The sequence below is a fragment of the Chrysoperla carnea genome, chromosome 3 (assembly GCF_905475395.1).
Source record: "Chrysoperla carnea chromosome 3, inChrCarn1.1, whole genome shotgun sequence".
Classification (NCBI taxonomy): domain Eukaryota; kingdom Metazoa; phylum Arthropoda; class Insecta; order Neuroptera; family Chrysopidae; genus Chrysoperla; species Chrysoperla carnea.
The window spans coordinates 8,205,257-8,218,517 of NC_058339.1; the positions used below are offsets into that span (position 1 = coordinate 8,205,257).

At 35.7% G+C, this 13,261-nt stretch overlaps 2 protein-coding genes and 1 long non-coding RNA gene across 3 annotated transcripts; all 3 read right to left on the minus strand.

Moving 5' to 3' along the window:
- Nucleotides 1-356: 356 nt before the first annotated feature.
- On the minus strand, nt 357-1,066 carry LOC123296577. The gene is made up of 2 exons (XR_006535180.1): nt 1,022-1,066; nt 357-465 (listed from the first exon to the last, which is right to left on the minus strand). It is a non-coding gene; the product is annotated as an uncharacterized LOC123296577 (long non-coding RNA).
- Nucleotides 1,067-4,659: 3,593 nt separating this feature from the next.
- Nucleotides 4,660-6,025, minus strand: LOC123294464. The gene is made up of 4 exons (XM_044875498.1): nt 5,958-6,025; nt 5,597-5,868; nt 5,417-5,531; nt 4,660-5,000 (listed from the first exon to the last, which is right to left on the minus strand). Exons 2-4 carry the CDS (start codon nt 5,629-5,631, stop codon nt 4,827-4,829), a joined length of 324 nt encoding a protein of 107 aa, XP_044731433.1. The 5' UTR covers nt 5,632-5,868; nt 5,958-6,025; the 3' UTR covers nt 4,660-4,826.
- A 945-nt stretch (nt 6,026-6,970) lies between these two features.
- On the minus strand, nt 6,971-12,170 carry LOC123294465. The gene is made up of 4 exons (XM_044875499.1): nt 11,961-12,170; nt 11,781-11,895; nt 11,195-11,364; nt 6,971-7,107 (listed from the first exon to the last, which is right to left on the minus strand). Exons 1-4 carry the CDS (start codon nt 11,993-11,995, stop codon nt 7,071-7,073), a joined length of 357 nt encoding a protein of 118 aa, XP_044731434.1. The 5' UTR covers nt 11,996-12,170; the 3' UTR covers nt 6,971-7,070.
- Nucleotides 12,171-13,261: the final 1,091 nt, after the last annotated feature.

The following is a 13,261-nucleotide window of genomic DNA, read 5'->3' on the forward strand; positions in this document are numbered from 1 at the left end:
TTAGTCTAGTGTTTTCTGTTTGTTTGTTTTTCATTTCATCTTTATTTTTAATTTTTTTAAAGTCATTCCAAATTTTATTTGTTTCAAGTTGTGCTTGCTGCGAAGAAATTGTAGGATGAGCTTTTTTATAAGCTCTGAATAAATCTTGATAAAGAATCCCGATATTTGGTGTCATTTTTTATAAAGCAAATTAAAGTCAAATGTTGAATTATTAAGTCCAGTTGTTGATGAACATTTTTGCGTATCTCTATACCAAGGAAAAACAAATGACTTCGCGCGTATATATAGCAGCAGTGCGGTATCATGCCAATAGCGGCGCTTCTGTACATGGCGCGAATATTTGAATTATATCTCAATAATTAAATATAATTATAAAAGTATGATTAGAAATTTTTTTTTCATTTTTTAATCCAAGCAATATAATTAAATTTTTGTTACGTAACATATGTTAGATTGACACCCCCCCTTAAGGTAGTACCTACACGAAAGTGATATTCCAAGAATTTCTCAAAACTCAGAATATAAAATATTTAATTCATAATACACTTGCTGTTAAAATTAGAAGATGATTTACCATGCCATACATGAGATATTAGCAATTAAAAGTGACGCAATTTGTACGTGTACATGGGAGAAGTGTATAAAAATACACAAATTTACAAATATTATATTTATTTACCAATGAATGACGTCCACCATCTCTATGAAAAACTAATATAATGTAGAATACTATATTTAGAAAATATATAAATAAAAATAAAAATTATTTACCATATAGTTTCGATAAAAAACTTAAATAAATAACTCGTTTTAGCGATGATTTTTGTGGAAAAGATATGAAGACTAATGTTAAAGGCATATGTCATAGTGTGTGTATGTCATATGTATACTAGAAACAGTAGTGAGGAACTACAGTCTTTTGAAAATAATATATGGTATATGTATAATAGTCATAGCACAGTTAATGCACTGAATGATAGTATTAGTCCAAAACTTTTTGACTGGACGGTCGCGGAGGAACTACCTTAACGTAACAATGCATAACAAATTGAAATAACCCCCCCCCTTAAAATGTGTTACGTAATTTATGGATGTTCCCCTAGTGTGAAATGATGTTTTAATAAATAAGATTAGTTTTGTTTATGTGTATCAACTTTCTTAATTAAAGTGTGATTCTTTCCCTTACTTTTTAGGATTTAAATCGACTATTAAAGCAACTAGGTCCCATTTGATGTCATGATGTTCCCACTCAAATTTTGAAACTTGTATTTAAGTTATTTTTTGATTGGTTAACTACAAAATGAGCTATTATCTATAATAGATTAAATATTTTTTAGGCTGGAAAAAAAAAAATTAACAATGGGTTTGTTTGAAATGCTTGTATCTCAGAGAGAATCCATGAGATCCAAATTTCATTTTAAACCATCAGTAAAATAAATAGATGGGACATCCAATACTATTAAGCACTATTACCATTTTGTCCACCGTAGGTACATTCTGTCAGTCAGTATAATTTGACAACACAAAAACAATGTCATTAAAAAAATTTATTAACATGAACATACAAGTTATGAATGCGTAAATGACGTGTAAATTTGTCACAAACCAAAACAAACAGATTCTATTCATTTTTTTTTTTTTTTGGAAAAATTCGTACACGTGTTTATTAGCAATAATTTTTGACCATTGAATTAATAAAGTTGTCTATTTTTGAGATATTTATGTATTTTTTTAAATATAAAATAAATTTCGTGCAAAAGTAGCAAATTGTCTTTTAAATTCACGTAAATGTATTTTTTACTTTTTTTTGGAATTATTTTAGGTGAAATATTTTAAAAATTGGACTTAATTTCACCGCAATGAATGGCTGAAGATGACAAAAAAATCTATTAAATAGAATATTCAACCTACAATAATAATTTCACTAAACAAAAACTTGCAGAAAACTTTTTTACATTTACCAAGAATGATTCATTTTTTACGTTTCTAATTCTGAAGTTATGAATCAGTTTTATACCTTAAGTTTTCTCAAAAATGGTACCAGAAATATATCTGAAATTGTCGTTTTTCTTTTAAAGGAATGTAGATTGACTAAAACTAATTTTGGTTATTCCATATTTTCCCAAAAACAGGATTGTTTTTCCCGCAAATCTCAAAAGTTTTGTTTATTACCTTTTATCTGTCCTTCCGAATTTCATATGCAAGCAGTGATCTGTTCAAATCTGATCTAAATTTTGTTTGAAATCGATTAAGTAATTTCTAAAATCAAAAATTGACTGATTTATAAGAGAAACAATTATTTATAATATGGAAATTTGTAAACATTAATAATTGTCTTCTGGCCTTATGTCATCAGACACAGACAAATCAGAACTAAATGATTGGTCAGTGACATCTTTTATAGTCTAGGCCACCAATTTGAAAGTATAAATTATTATAATGTCTTTATATTAAAGGCCAAATATAATTTCGAAATATTTTCATTTGTTTCTGATTTCGAATATTAAAATTTTGAAATTAAAATCTACTATGCTTCCTGCCAATATCAATGAAACCTTTTTTTCGATGGATTGCCTATTAGTTCATAACAATAAACATCGATATACAAAATGTTCGATTTACATTTAGGCATATAAATATCACGAGTTTGACGGAGTATATGCGTTAAGCAATGCATCTAAGTAAGAGATATTATAGGTGTTATATGAAATTGCAAAAGTGACTTGTATCGTGGCTTATCTGTTGTAGTTCATCTATTTAACTAAGAAACTCCCACTCTCCAAGCTTTTAACATCTATCTCAACGCATATCGAAGCTTTAATACATATATATAATACCTCTTACTTAGATGCATTGCTTAATGCATGTATTCTGTCATACTCGTGATATTTATTTGCCTAGATGTCAATCGAACATTCTGTATATATTGTTATTGTTATTATTATTATTATTATTTCTTCTAATCTCATGTGTACCTATTCATAAACACTCAATAAATAATAATAATCATTCATTTATTCAATTAGGTCAAGGCTATCATCATACAATACAGCTTATTTAGTTTAGTTTTTGACATTTAACATTGAATTCTTTCTAGGATAAAGATCAAATCAAATTGTTATGTTGATCAGCTAAATGTAAACTCAACATATATACCTACTTTATTTGATAATTTTATAAAATGTTTTGAATGGAAATTATTTAATAGGTTATGGTGTACTTAATAAATTATTCTATCGGTACTTATTTATATAACTATTATGTTGACATGTGAAATTTACAAAATTTAAAAAACCCCCGACAAATGCGATTTATTCCTTGTAATACGATTTTTAGAAACTTGAGCTATAAAATGTTCTCAATCAAGTCGGTTCAACCATTTAGAGGCTACGATGCTACTGAGAAGCACATAGACGTACAGATAAACACTTTAAATTTATAACACTCCTTTTTAAATCATTATCAAAGTGATGGTCAACGACGTCAGTTGAGATGAAAAGGATACTTAGAAAGCTATCATTTCTTGGGACAAATTTTTTAATTGAAATTGAAATATTTGAGTTGACTTTGTTCTTTTGCATTTTTGTTTTGAATTACCTAAATATTTTACCATTTCACTTTTCGAAATGAATTGAGCCAGGTTTATTTGACCATTCATTTCTATAGTAATTATTTATATGTTAAAATTATATGCCATGCCTTTTTCAAACTAGATCGATTTTGAAAATCGTCGCCAATTTTTTAGATTTTTCGGGTACGAAACACATATCACGCACTTGAAGTTAGAATAGTTAAGAACTCTCTCCGTAAAATTACCTTTCAAATGAAACCAAAAAAATTGAAATCGGTTCATCCGTTGCGGAGCTACGATGCCACAGACAGACAAACACACATAGCGGTCAAACTTATAACACCCCCTTTTTTTAGTTCGGGGTTTAAAAATAAAATATATCAAGATACCATTTCAAAAGATCCACGTATGGGACTTGACAAATTATTTTCATTTGTATCCGTCACATCGTCATCTGTCTGCGTTTATTCGTATGTCTGAGCCATATATGCCCCGTTTGACCTTATAAAATTTAAAATAACATTGTACCCGAAAACAAAAAAAAGAATCTTTTATGTCAATAACATCTCAAGTGCGTCGTAAATTATTATCCCAAAATTCTTACATATAAAAAATTGTATTACCATAAATTTATAATAAATCCAAAACTGAACCGTTCAATTCGGTTCACAGTATTTTGATTGTAGGTTTGGCTGATAGTAATTAAAAATCTTTTAAATTAGAGTAGTAAACGCGATCAAAAACATTGGGACAGAAAAAGGTAACAATCATTAAAACACACGAACACGAAAAGAAATATTTACAAAAGAAAATACAAAAAAAAATAGAAATAAATAAATGAATAAAAAACCCTATCTAAATCTAAACACACACACAAAAAAAAAATAAAATTAGTCAATTAAAAAAGTCGAATTAAAATCACGTTAGCGTGTGAACGGACGTTAGTACACACTAACGTGTGAATGACCACCACGCGCAACAATTATTAAAAGTTAACAAACAATAACAACGTAGTTCGGCGCATGAATACAGAACGAAGCTAAAAAGCTCAGACAATTTAAAGATGAGCTCGCTTAATAAAATCACCGTTGAATGGTACACATCAAGGATCAGTTATAAAATTTATTAAAAATTAATAATTCTACACGTCCGTGCCCGCAACGCGAGCACGTTTTGAAGATTACATCGGACAATTGATGGATTGGGTCATTTAATCTGGAATAAAGATAATTGGTTTAACTTCAAAGAAGTGGACTTACTTGAACGATTTATTAATCATTCCTGGACATTCATCAACGGCTGGTGTTGTTTGTTTGGAGGTGTACGCTCGGTATTCTGTGGTGGTTTTGCCTAGATTTTCAAGGTACGTTGCTTTACTGTAATTATCTTTCTTCTGTCCCAATTTGTAACGATGTAATTGGAGATTTACCTACAAAAAAGGTCAAAACGTTTAGTATACGTAGTTTAACAATACGCAATTGGACAGTTCCGATTCGATTTTAATTAAATATTTAAATTTGGTGTTGAACGTGATCAATACCGCGTTTTGGAAGTGTAGCTGACCACGAGTGCAGACAGCCCTTGATGGGTGTCTTTAGTCTTTCGATTCGGAGTTATACTTTGCCGGTACGTAAGCTTCATCGGATTCTGCTCTGTGTAATATTGAATAAATTGAGTCACGGGTCAGAGCCAGAAGATGGATACTTGATTCACTAAACAGAAGAATTTAACGCAAAATCGGAACTGTTCAATTCAGTTCAAGTCAATGTAGCATCACACATTTGATAATAAAAAAAAATAAAATAAAATAAAAAAAAAAACTTAATTAATTTAACAAAACCTTACCTTGAGGGGGTTATGTAAATGTGTGCATTTGTCTTTGAGAATTGTAATTTCATATGATTTTCTTTGTAATTCATTTAATGATTTTTTGTTTGTCTTGCAAGACATATTGTAAATTCTAAAAACAAAGAATATTTTATATTTTAATTAATAAATTAACTTAAGTGCAGAAATTAAACTCACATGCGTTCTTTTGTTGATGTCAAATATTCTGACATTTGATTGATAGACCATAGAGTTGTAGTCGCTTCACAGACTACTACTCCATCCTAGACCGTTCCTTTGTCCACTTTAATATTTTTTTCAGATTCGATCACACTTACTAAGATCGCGGATAAAAAACGCTTCCACTTTGTCAACATGCCACAGTTGGTAATTTAATAGAGGATTTTAATATAAAGTTTTCTTATAAATGCCAAAGTTGGTAGCATATAGCGTAGGGTAGTTGATCGAGTCTGGATTAGAAAAAAAAAAAAAAAAAAAAAAAAAAAAAGGATTATTGGCTCATAATTTAAAATTAAATTTTGCAAAAAAAAATACATACTACTAATTTTTTTTTCTTTGTTCGTACGAGCGTAACGTCTAGGTGAACTGCCAGAGGATGCCGACTACACGGTCCAACAAACACACGACATCATCAGCAGATGTTCCAATGGTTGTGACAACAATCGTCGTCAACACAACAGCTACAACAAATAACACTGCTGGATTGGGTACCATTGTTGACGCAACTTCACCAAGTTACGCTACTCCGCCAGATATTCCAGGTGCTCATGGTATTACGACAATAGCACCATCAGTGTCGAAAGCCAATTCCACCCGACCCACGACAGTATTGGCTGGAAATGTACCACAAACAACTATTGGTACGAGTCCTGGAAACGTACCGATATTGAATCCGGCGCCTGGTATGGTTCCACCTGCGTCGTCTGCACAACTGCAGCAGTATTTTGGTTATGGATTGGGGAGTGTTCCACAGTACGGACAAGCTCTTCCAACGTATCCATATCATGTGAATCATGCGCCAACTACGCAATCGAATACAACTCCATCACTTCATCCTGTTCTTGCGCCACCAGCACATGCAGGTCCGACTGGGCAACCTGCGACAACAACAGCAGTAGGAGAGGAGGACGCCACACCATCAAGAGTCATCCAGTTTATGCGTTCCCAAACACGACTCAACGCATCACACGAGCATGATATTCACGAGGTAAATCTCCAATTAAAATATTTATGTGAATCCATAAGTAAGATATCATGTAGCCAATCCTGCAATCAAAATGCGAATAAGTCGTTAATAAATTTAGCACATAGTAATTTAGGAGATAATATGTATAAAATTAAGTATCAGGCAAACATAGATACGTACTTCAAAGACTTCCCTCGGTGTGACGGCTCCAGCAAACCGAACATAATAAAATTCCTGGAGGAAATCCAAAAGCTCGCAGAGCTACACGTCCTGGAGGAGAAACCTCTTCTAACACATCTCCTCCAGTTTTGTGACGGAAATTTTCAAAGATGGTGGGCTACAAATATCCAATCTTATGCCACCTGGGACTCTCTTCGCTTCAGGATATTAGATGTATTTTTTGCGCCGGCCGAAAGGTCCCTGCTCACATCAGAACACTTGTATAGATGGCAACGTCCAGAGGAATTATTCACGGCGTTCATTGATGATATTAAACTCAAATCTAAAATCATTGGAGCCAACCTTAGTGAGCAGGAGATCATTACAATTCTTTGGGCTCGCATGAATAGGGCGACATATGATATCTGCAAATTTAGGATGGTACCGGATTCATTTGAAATACTTGACCTAGTAGCTCAAGAGGTGCGTCAAATAACGGATAGACAAGTAATGTACGCACAAATGGAGCAGAACTCCAGTAGGTCTAAACCTACAAAAAACTAGTTGAAATCTCCAATTACAATACAATCAACCAAACCCCGTCTCGTCCCCCCCATCGTTGTCTAATGGGACGTCGCAAATTATTATCAATTCGTTCACAACATACTAGCCTACCTACAATACCCGTAACCATAGGACCTTGTACGTACGATTGCCTTCTGGATTCAGGGGCCACTCATAGTTTTTGTGATAAAAAATTGGCAACAGCTACAGTAAAGCTTGGTTTAGGCAAGATCTCCACCACAACGCTCCAAACTATATTAGCGGATGGTACTGTCACTAATGTCCATCAGTTGCTGACATGTTCTATCAGAATTGGCGGATTTACTTGGAGGACAGCGTTTCATATAATACCAAGCCTAACTTTCAGTTTAATCATGGGTGTTGATCTTTTAAAACACATGAAGGCTATTTTAAATTTCGAAAAATGCTTAGTGACCTTCATGTTCAACCCAAAAATACCCATCCCCATGTGTCCAGGGACAGTCTGTACAATAAATAACATCGTCACATCACCTACGTTGCCGAAAACTCAATCTTCCCGTCTCGAAACGTTATTGAATCGCTTTAGTGACACAATCACCAACAAAATCGGTTGTGCTCGTGATTATTGGTACACCATACGTTTAAAGGACAGTATACCGGTACGGAGCCCACCCTATCCACTTTCACCCCCTAAAGCGCTTGAAATGGAACAGCACATCAACGGCCTCCTGGAGCAAGGCATTATCGAACCTTGCCGGAGTGAATACTCGGCTCCAGCCTTTTTAATAAAGAAAAAAGATGGTTCAAACAGGCTGTGTATCGATTATAGGCGCCTGAATGCGAAAGTTATCTTCGACGGCTTTCCCTCCCCTAATATGGAGAATGTTTTTCAGAGTTTGAGTGGTTCACGCTGCTATTCAGTGATCGATTTAACTAGCGCTTACTATCAAATAATGCTGTCCCCTGGATGCCGAAAATACACAGCGTTCTCTACGCCAACAGGCCAATACTTGTTCCGGACTACTCCCTTCGGATTAAGTGTCAGCCCAATGGCTCTAAACCGCTTGATCTTCGGGTTATTCGCAGACCTCCGCTATAAATGTGTTATCCCTTACTTCGACGACATTTTAATTTACAGCTCGAGCTTTGAAGAGCACCTAAAACACCTGGAGATAGTGTTCACTAGGCTACGAGATACCGGCTTAACGGTACGACCGGACAAAATGCAACTATGTCTACCTAGCATTCAATTCCTAGGGCATGTAATATCCGCGTCAGGTGTAGCTTTGGATAGGTCGAAGGTAGCGGCTGTGTTGGACCTGCGAATACCTCGCAACATTAAGCAACTGAGATCCTTCTTGGGGATGACTTCCTTCTTCTCGCGTTTCATCCCCAACTACGCCGAAATAGTTGCCCCGCTGAACGCACTCAGAAAAAAGGACGTGGTGTACCACTTCGGAGATGACCAAATTAAAGCATTCAACGCGGTCAAACAAGCTCTTACAGAAGCTCCAGTACTTGCCTTCCCAGATTTTAAAAAACGCTTCATCGTACAAACCGATGCTTCAGGTGTCGCAATTGCTGCTGTATTGCTTCAGGAACTAGACGGAGGCCAAAGAGCCATCCAGTACGCTAGCAGAAAATTAACCCCTGCGGAGGTTAAATATTCTGCATACGAACTGGAGAGTCTCGCTGTCGTCTGGGCCCTGGAGAAATTCAAGCAGTATTTACTAGGAACACGGTTTCTGCTCAACACCGATAGCGGAGCCCTAAGCTGGGTTATGAACCACCCAAAACAGCTTGGTCGAGTGGGAAGGTGGGTACTAAAACTCTCACGTTTTGAGTTTGACGTGGAACACATAAAAGGCCCCACCAATGTTGTAGCTGACGCCCTTTCAAGGCTATTTTCAATTAAAAAATCAAACGACGAGAAAAGTCCCACAGACAACTTCCATAAAAATTTGACAGACGGACATACAGGTAAAATTTCAGTTTTAGACGAGGTACCACAAACCTTTACCTCTCTGCAACGACAGCAAGAGGACGATCCTGAGCTACGGCTCATCATCCAGCGCCTACGTGCCGGAGATGATGTGATAGGCTATGAGTTACGGGACTCCCTTCTTCTAAAAATTGTAGGGAAAAATAGGTTGCGACGTATCCCTGTACCTAAAACTATGAGACAAATGCTTCTCTACTATCACCACGATGGAATAGCTTCAAACCACCCCGGCATTACAAAAAGTTATAGGGCCATTGCCCGTCGCTTCTGGTGGCCACGACTGTTTGAGGAGGTCCGCGGTTATGTTAGGTCCTGTCCGGAATGCCAGCGGTGTAAACCACACAATAAAGCACCTGGGGCCCCATTAGCTTCTAAAACTCCAGAACACCCGTGGGAGAGGGTCCACATAGATCACGTTGGCCCCTTAGTCATGACCAAAAACGGGTTCCGATATGTGCTCACAGTGGCGGATAGCTTCACGAAATGGTTGGAGGCCATTCCCGTAAAACGTGTTACGGCGGCTAACACCGTCGACAAGCTCAATAAGGTCTGGTTACGCTTCGGTCCACCTCGACACGTCATTACGGACAATCATAAGGCATTTACAGGCGAGAAATTTAGGCTCATGTGCCTTCGATGGGGTATCAAACACATTCTGTGCGCACCTTATAGACCGTCGAGTAACTCTTTCGTCGAAAGAATCCACAGGGACCTCAAGAGTGGAATGACTATTATGTTACGTCAATACGCAAACACCCACAAAGAATGGGATCAATTCCTCCCATATTTTCAATTTGCACATAATAGTCAATTCCACGAATCGATCCAATGCAGCCCCTCGACGGTATTTTTAGGACGAGCAGTTCCAACTCCATTGGACCTCCGGTGGAATTTGCATGAAATAATCCATGATGATCCCCCACCAGATCTCGATAAGGTCCGAGAGTCATTGGCGAAGGCACATGACAAAATGAAACGCTTCCATAACGCCAAACGTCCACCAGAACACCCCTTCACAGAGGGCCAAATTGTGCTACAGAGAGACCACGGTGGTCCCCAATTCGACGAGGCCAGAAAATTTATTCCCCGGTGGACGACACCCAGGAGAATACTCCGCTTTACAACCCCTGTTTCATGCGACCTCGAAGACTTAGAAACTAAAATAAGGTACAAAGCCCACGTCGAGGACCTGAAGCCGTTCATCGAACGAGAAGAAATCAATTAATAAATTCCGAAATACAATAGTATTTCTCCCTAAAAGTGGGGGAGACTGAACCGTTCAATTCGGTTCACAGTATTTTGATTGTAGGTTTGGCTGATAGTAATTAAAAATCTTTTAAATTAGAGTAGTAAACGCGATCAAAAACATTGGGACAGAAAAAGGTAACAATCATTAAAACACACGAACACGAAAAGAAATATTTACAAAAGAAAATACAAAAAAAAATAGAAATAAATAAATGAATAAAAAACCCTATCTAAATCTAAACACACACACAAAAAAAAAATAAAATTAGTCAATTAAAAAAGTCGAATTAAAATCACGTTAGCGTGTGAACGGACGTTAGTACACACTAACGTGTGAATGACCACCACGCGCAACAATTATTAAAAGTTAACAAACAATAACAACGTAGTTCGGCGCATGAATACAGAACGAAGCTAAAAAGCTCAGACAATTTAAAGATGAGCTCGCTTAATAAAATCACCGTTGAATGGTACACATCAAGGATCAGTTATAAAATTTATTAAAAATTAATAATTCTACACGTCCGTGCCCGCAACGCGAGCACGTTTTGAAGATTACATCGGACAATTGATGGATTGGGTCATTTAATCTGGAATAAAGATAATTGGTTTAACTTCAAAGAAGTGGACTTACTTGAACGATTTATTAATCATTCCTGGACATTCATCAACGGCTGGTGTTGTTTGTTTGGAGGTGTACGCTCGGTATTCTGTGGTGGTTTTGCCTAGATTTTCAAGGTACGTTGCTTTACTGTAATTATCTTTCTTCTGTCCCAATTTGTAACGATGTAATTGGAGATTTACCTACAAAAAAGGTCAAAACGTTTAGTATACGTAGTTTAACAATACGCAATTGGACAGTTCCGATTCGATTTTAATTAAATATTTAAATTTGGTGTTGAACGTGATCAATACCGCGTTTTGGAAGTGTAGCTGACCACGAGTGCAGACAGCCCTTGATGGGTGTCTTTAGTCTTTCGATTCGGAGTTATACTTTGCCGGTACGTAAGCTTCATCGGATTCTGCTCTGTGTAATATTGAATAAATTGAGTCACGGGTCAGAGCCAGAAGATGGATACTTGATTCACTAAACAGAAGAATTTAACGCAAAATCGGAACTGTTCAATTCAGTTCAAGTCAATGTAGCATCACACATTTGATAATAAAAAAAAATAAAATAAAATAAAAAAAAAAACTTAATTAATTTAACAAAACCTTACCTTGAGGGGGTTATGTAAATGTGTGCATTTGTCTTTGAGAATTGTAATTTCATATGATTTTCTTTGTAATTCATTTAATGATTTTTTGTTTGTCTTGCAAGACATATTGTAAATTCTAAAAACAAAGAATATTTTATATTTTAATTAATAAATTAACTTAAGTGCAGAAATTAAACTCACATGCGTTCTTTTGTTGATGTCAAATATTCTGACATTTGATTGATAGACCATAGAGTTGTAGTCGCTTCACAGACTACTACTCCATCCTAGACCGTTCCTTTGTCCACTTTAATATTTTTTTCAGATTCGATCACACTTACTAAGATCGCGGATAAAAAACGCTTCCACTTTGTCAACATGCCACAGTTGGTAATTTAATAGAGGATTTTAATATAAAGTTTTCTTATAAATGCCAAAAAACCTTGATGGTAAAATATTTTGATGAATAAAACATTCGTAATAAATATGTCTAGAATATTTCCAATGAATCATATTTTTTTCATTTAAAAAAAAAACAACTCTAAAACAAAGTGTTTTAGTCGAACTAGACGATATTTTGATAAAATTTATCAAATTAGCAAACTGCCTAATCGATTTTAATAGCACGCATACCTAGATTTAAAACTATGGAATTCAATTCAATTCAATTCAATTCTTTATTTGCTCTTTTCTTATACATTCTAGTACATAGAGTAAGTCAATTTCTGAGTTTCCTAATTTCTTCTGGTTCGACTATGGCCGGACCAAACCATTTCCTTCGCTGATGTATGAGCGCCGGGCAGTAACAGAGAAAGTGGATCGATGTTTCTTCTGAATTTTCTCCGCATTTGTCACACGCGGGAGATTGTCTTTTTCCAATCTGATGTTGGAACTTGTTCAGGTTATCATGCCCTGTGAGTAACTCTACGATGACTCTAATATCAGCTCTGTTTAGTTTCAAGATCTCCTCGGCTCTGTTATCGAGCGAGTTTCCTTCACCCAACAGGCTTTTGGCGATTCGCCCTCCCTCGTAGCTGGTCCATGCCTTTAATTGTTGGTTTTTCAGATTATCTCCTAATCTGTTAAGGCCTTCTTGGTATGGCATCCTCGCAAGCTTTTCTTGAGTGGAAGCCATAGTAGATATACTTCTCAAAGATTTACCATGCATATCAAGTTCATTAAACTTCTTACTCGTATGTTTCATATATTTTTGTGGAAATTTGTGCAATATCAAACAGGTAGAAACTTGTATTGAAAATCTTGTCCTCTGGGACAGTTTTTTATTTTATTATGATTAAATGATTGTTATCAATATTGTTGTTTGTTTCAGTTCCTTCAAGAAACTTCCAACAGAATGAACCGTTTGTTTGCCAGTTCTATTCTTCCTGGTTGCAGCCTGTCTCCCTTTTTTTGTTGCACTTTCTGCAGTAATCATCAACTACGCTTTTCTCTTTCTGGACGTTCGCGTCTACTGGAATTATTCCGGTGGTAATGTGTATAAT

What these genes read in the sequence shown, in the direction of transcription:
- LOC123294464 (XM_044875498.1), bottom strand. Translation starts at nt 5,631, where the DNA reads ATGTCAGAATATTTGACATCAACAAAAGAACGCAT. An exon ending in ACATCAACAAAAGAACGCAT is followed by an intron (nt 5,532 to 5,596) that starts GTGAGTTTAATT and finishes CTTTGTTTTTAG; the next exon opens with AATTTACAATATGTCTTGCA. An exon ending in ATTTACATAACCCCCTCAAG is followed by an intron (nt 5,001 to 5,416) that starts GTAAGGTTTTGT and finishes CCTTTTTTGTAG; the next exon opens with GTAAATCTCCAATTACATCG.
- LOC123294465 (XM_044875499.1), bottom strand. Translation starts at nt 11,995, where the DNA reads ATGTCAGAATATTTGACATCAACAAAAGAACGCAT. An exon ending in ACATCAACAAAAGAACGCAT is followed by an intron (nt 11,896 to 11,960) that starts GTGAGTTTAATT and finishes CTTTGTTTTTAG; the next exon opens with AATTTACAATATGTCTTGCA. An exon ending in ATGATTAATAAATCGTTCAA is followed by an intron (nt 7,108 to 11,194) that starts GTAAGTCCACTT and finishes CAATGATTTTAG; the next exon opens with ATTTGAGTTTAATATCATCA.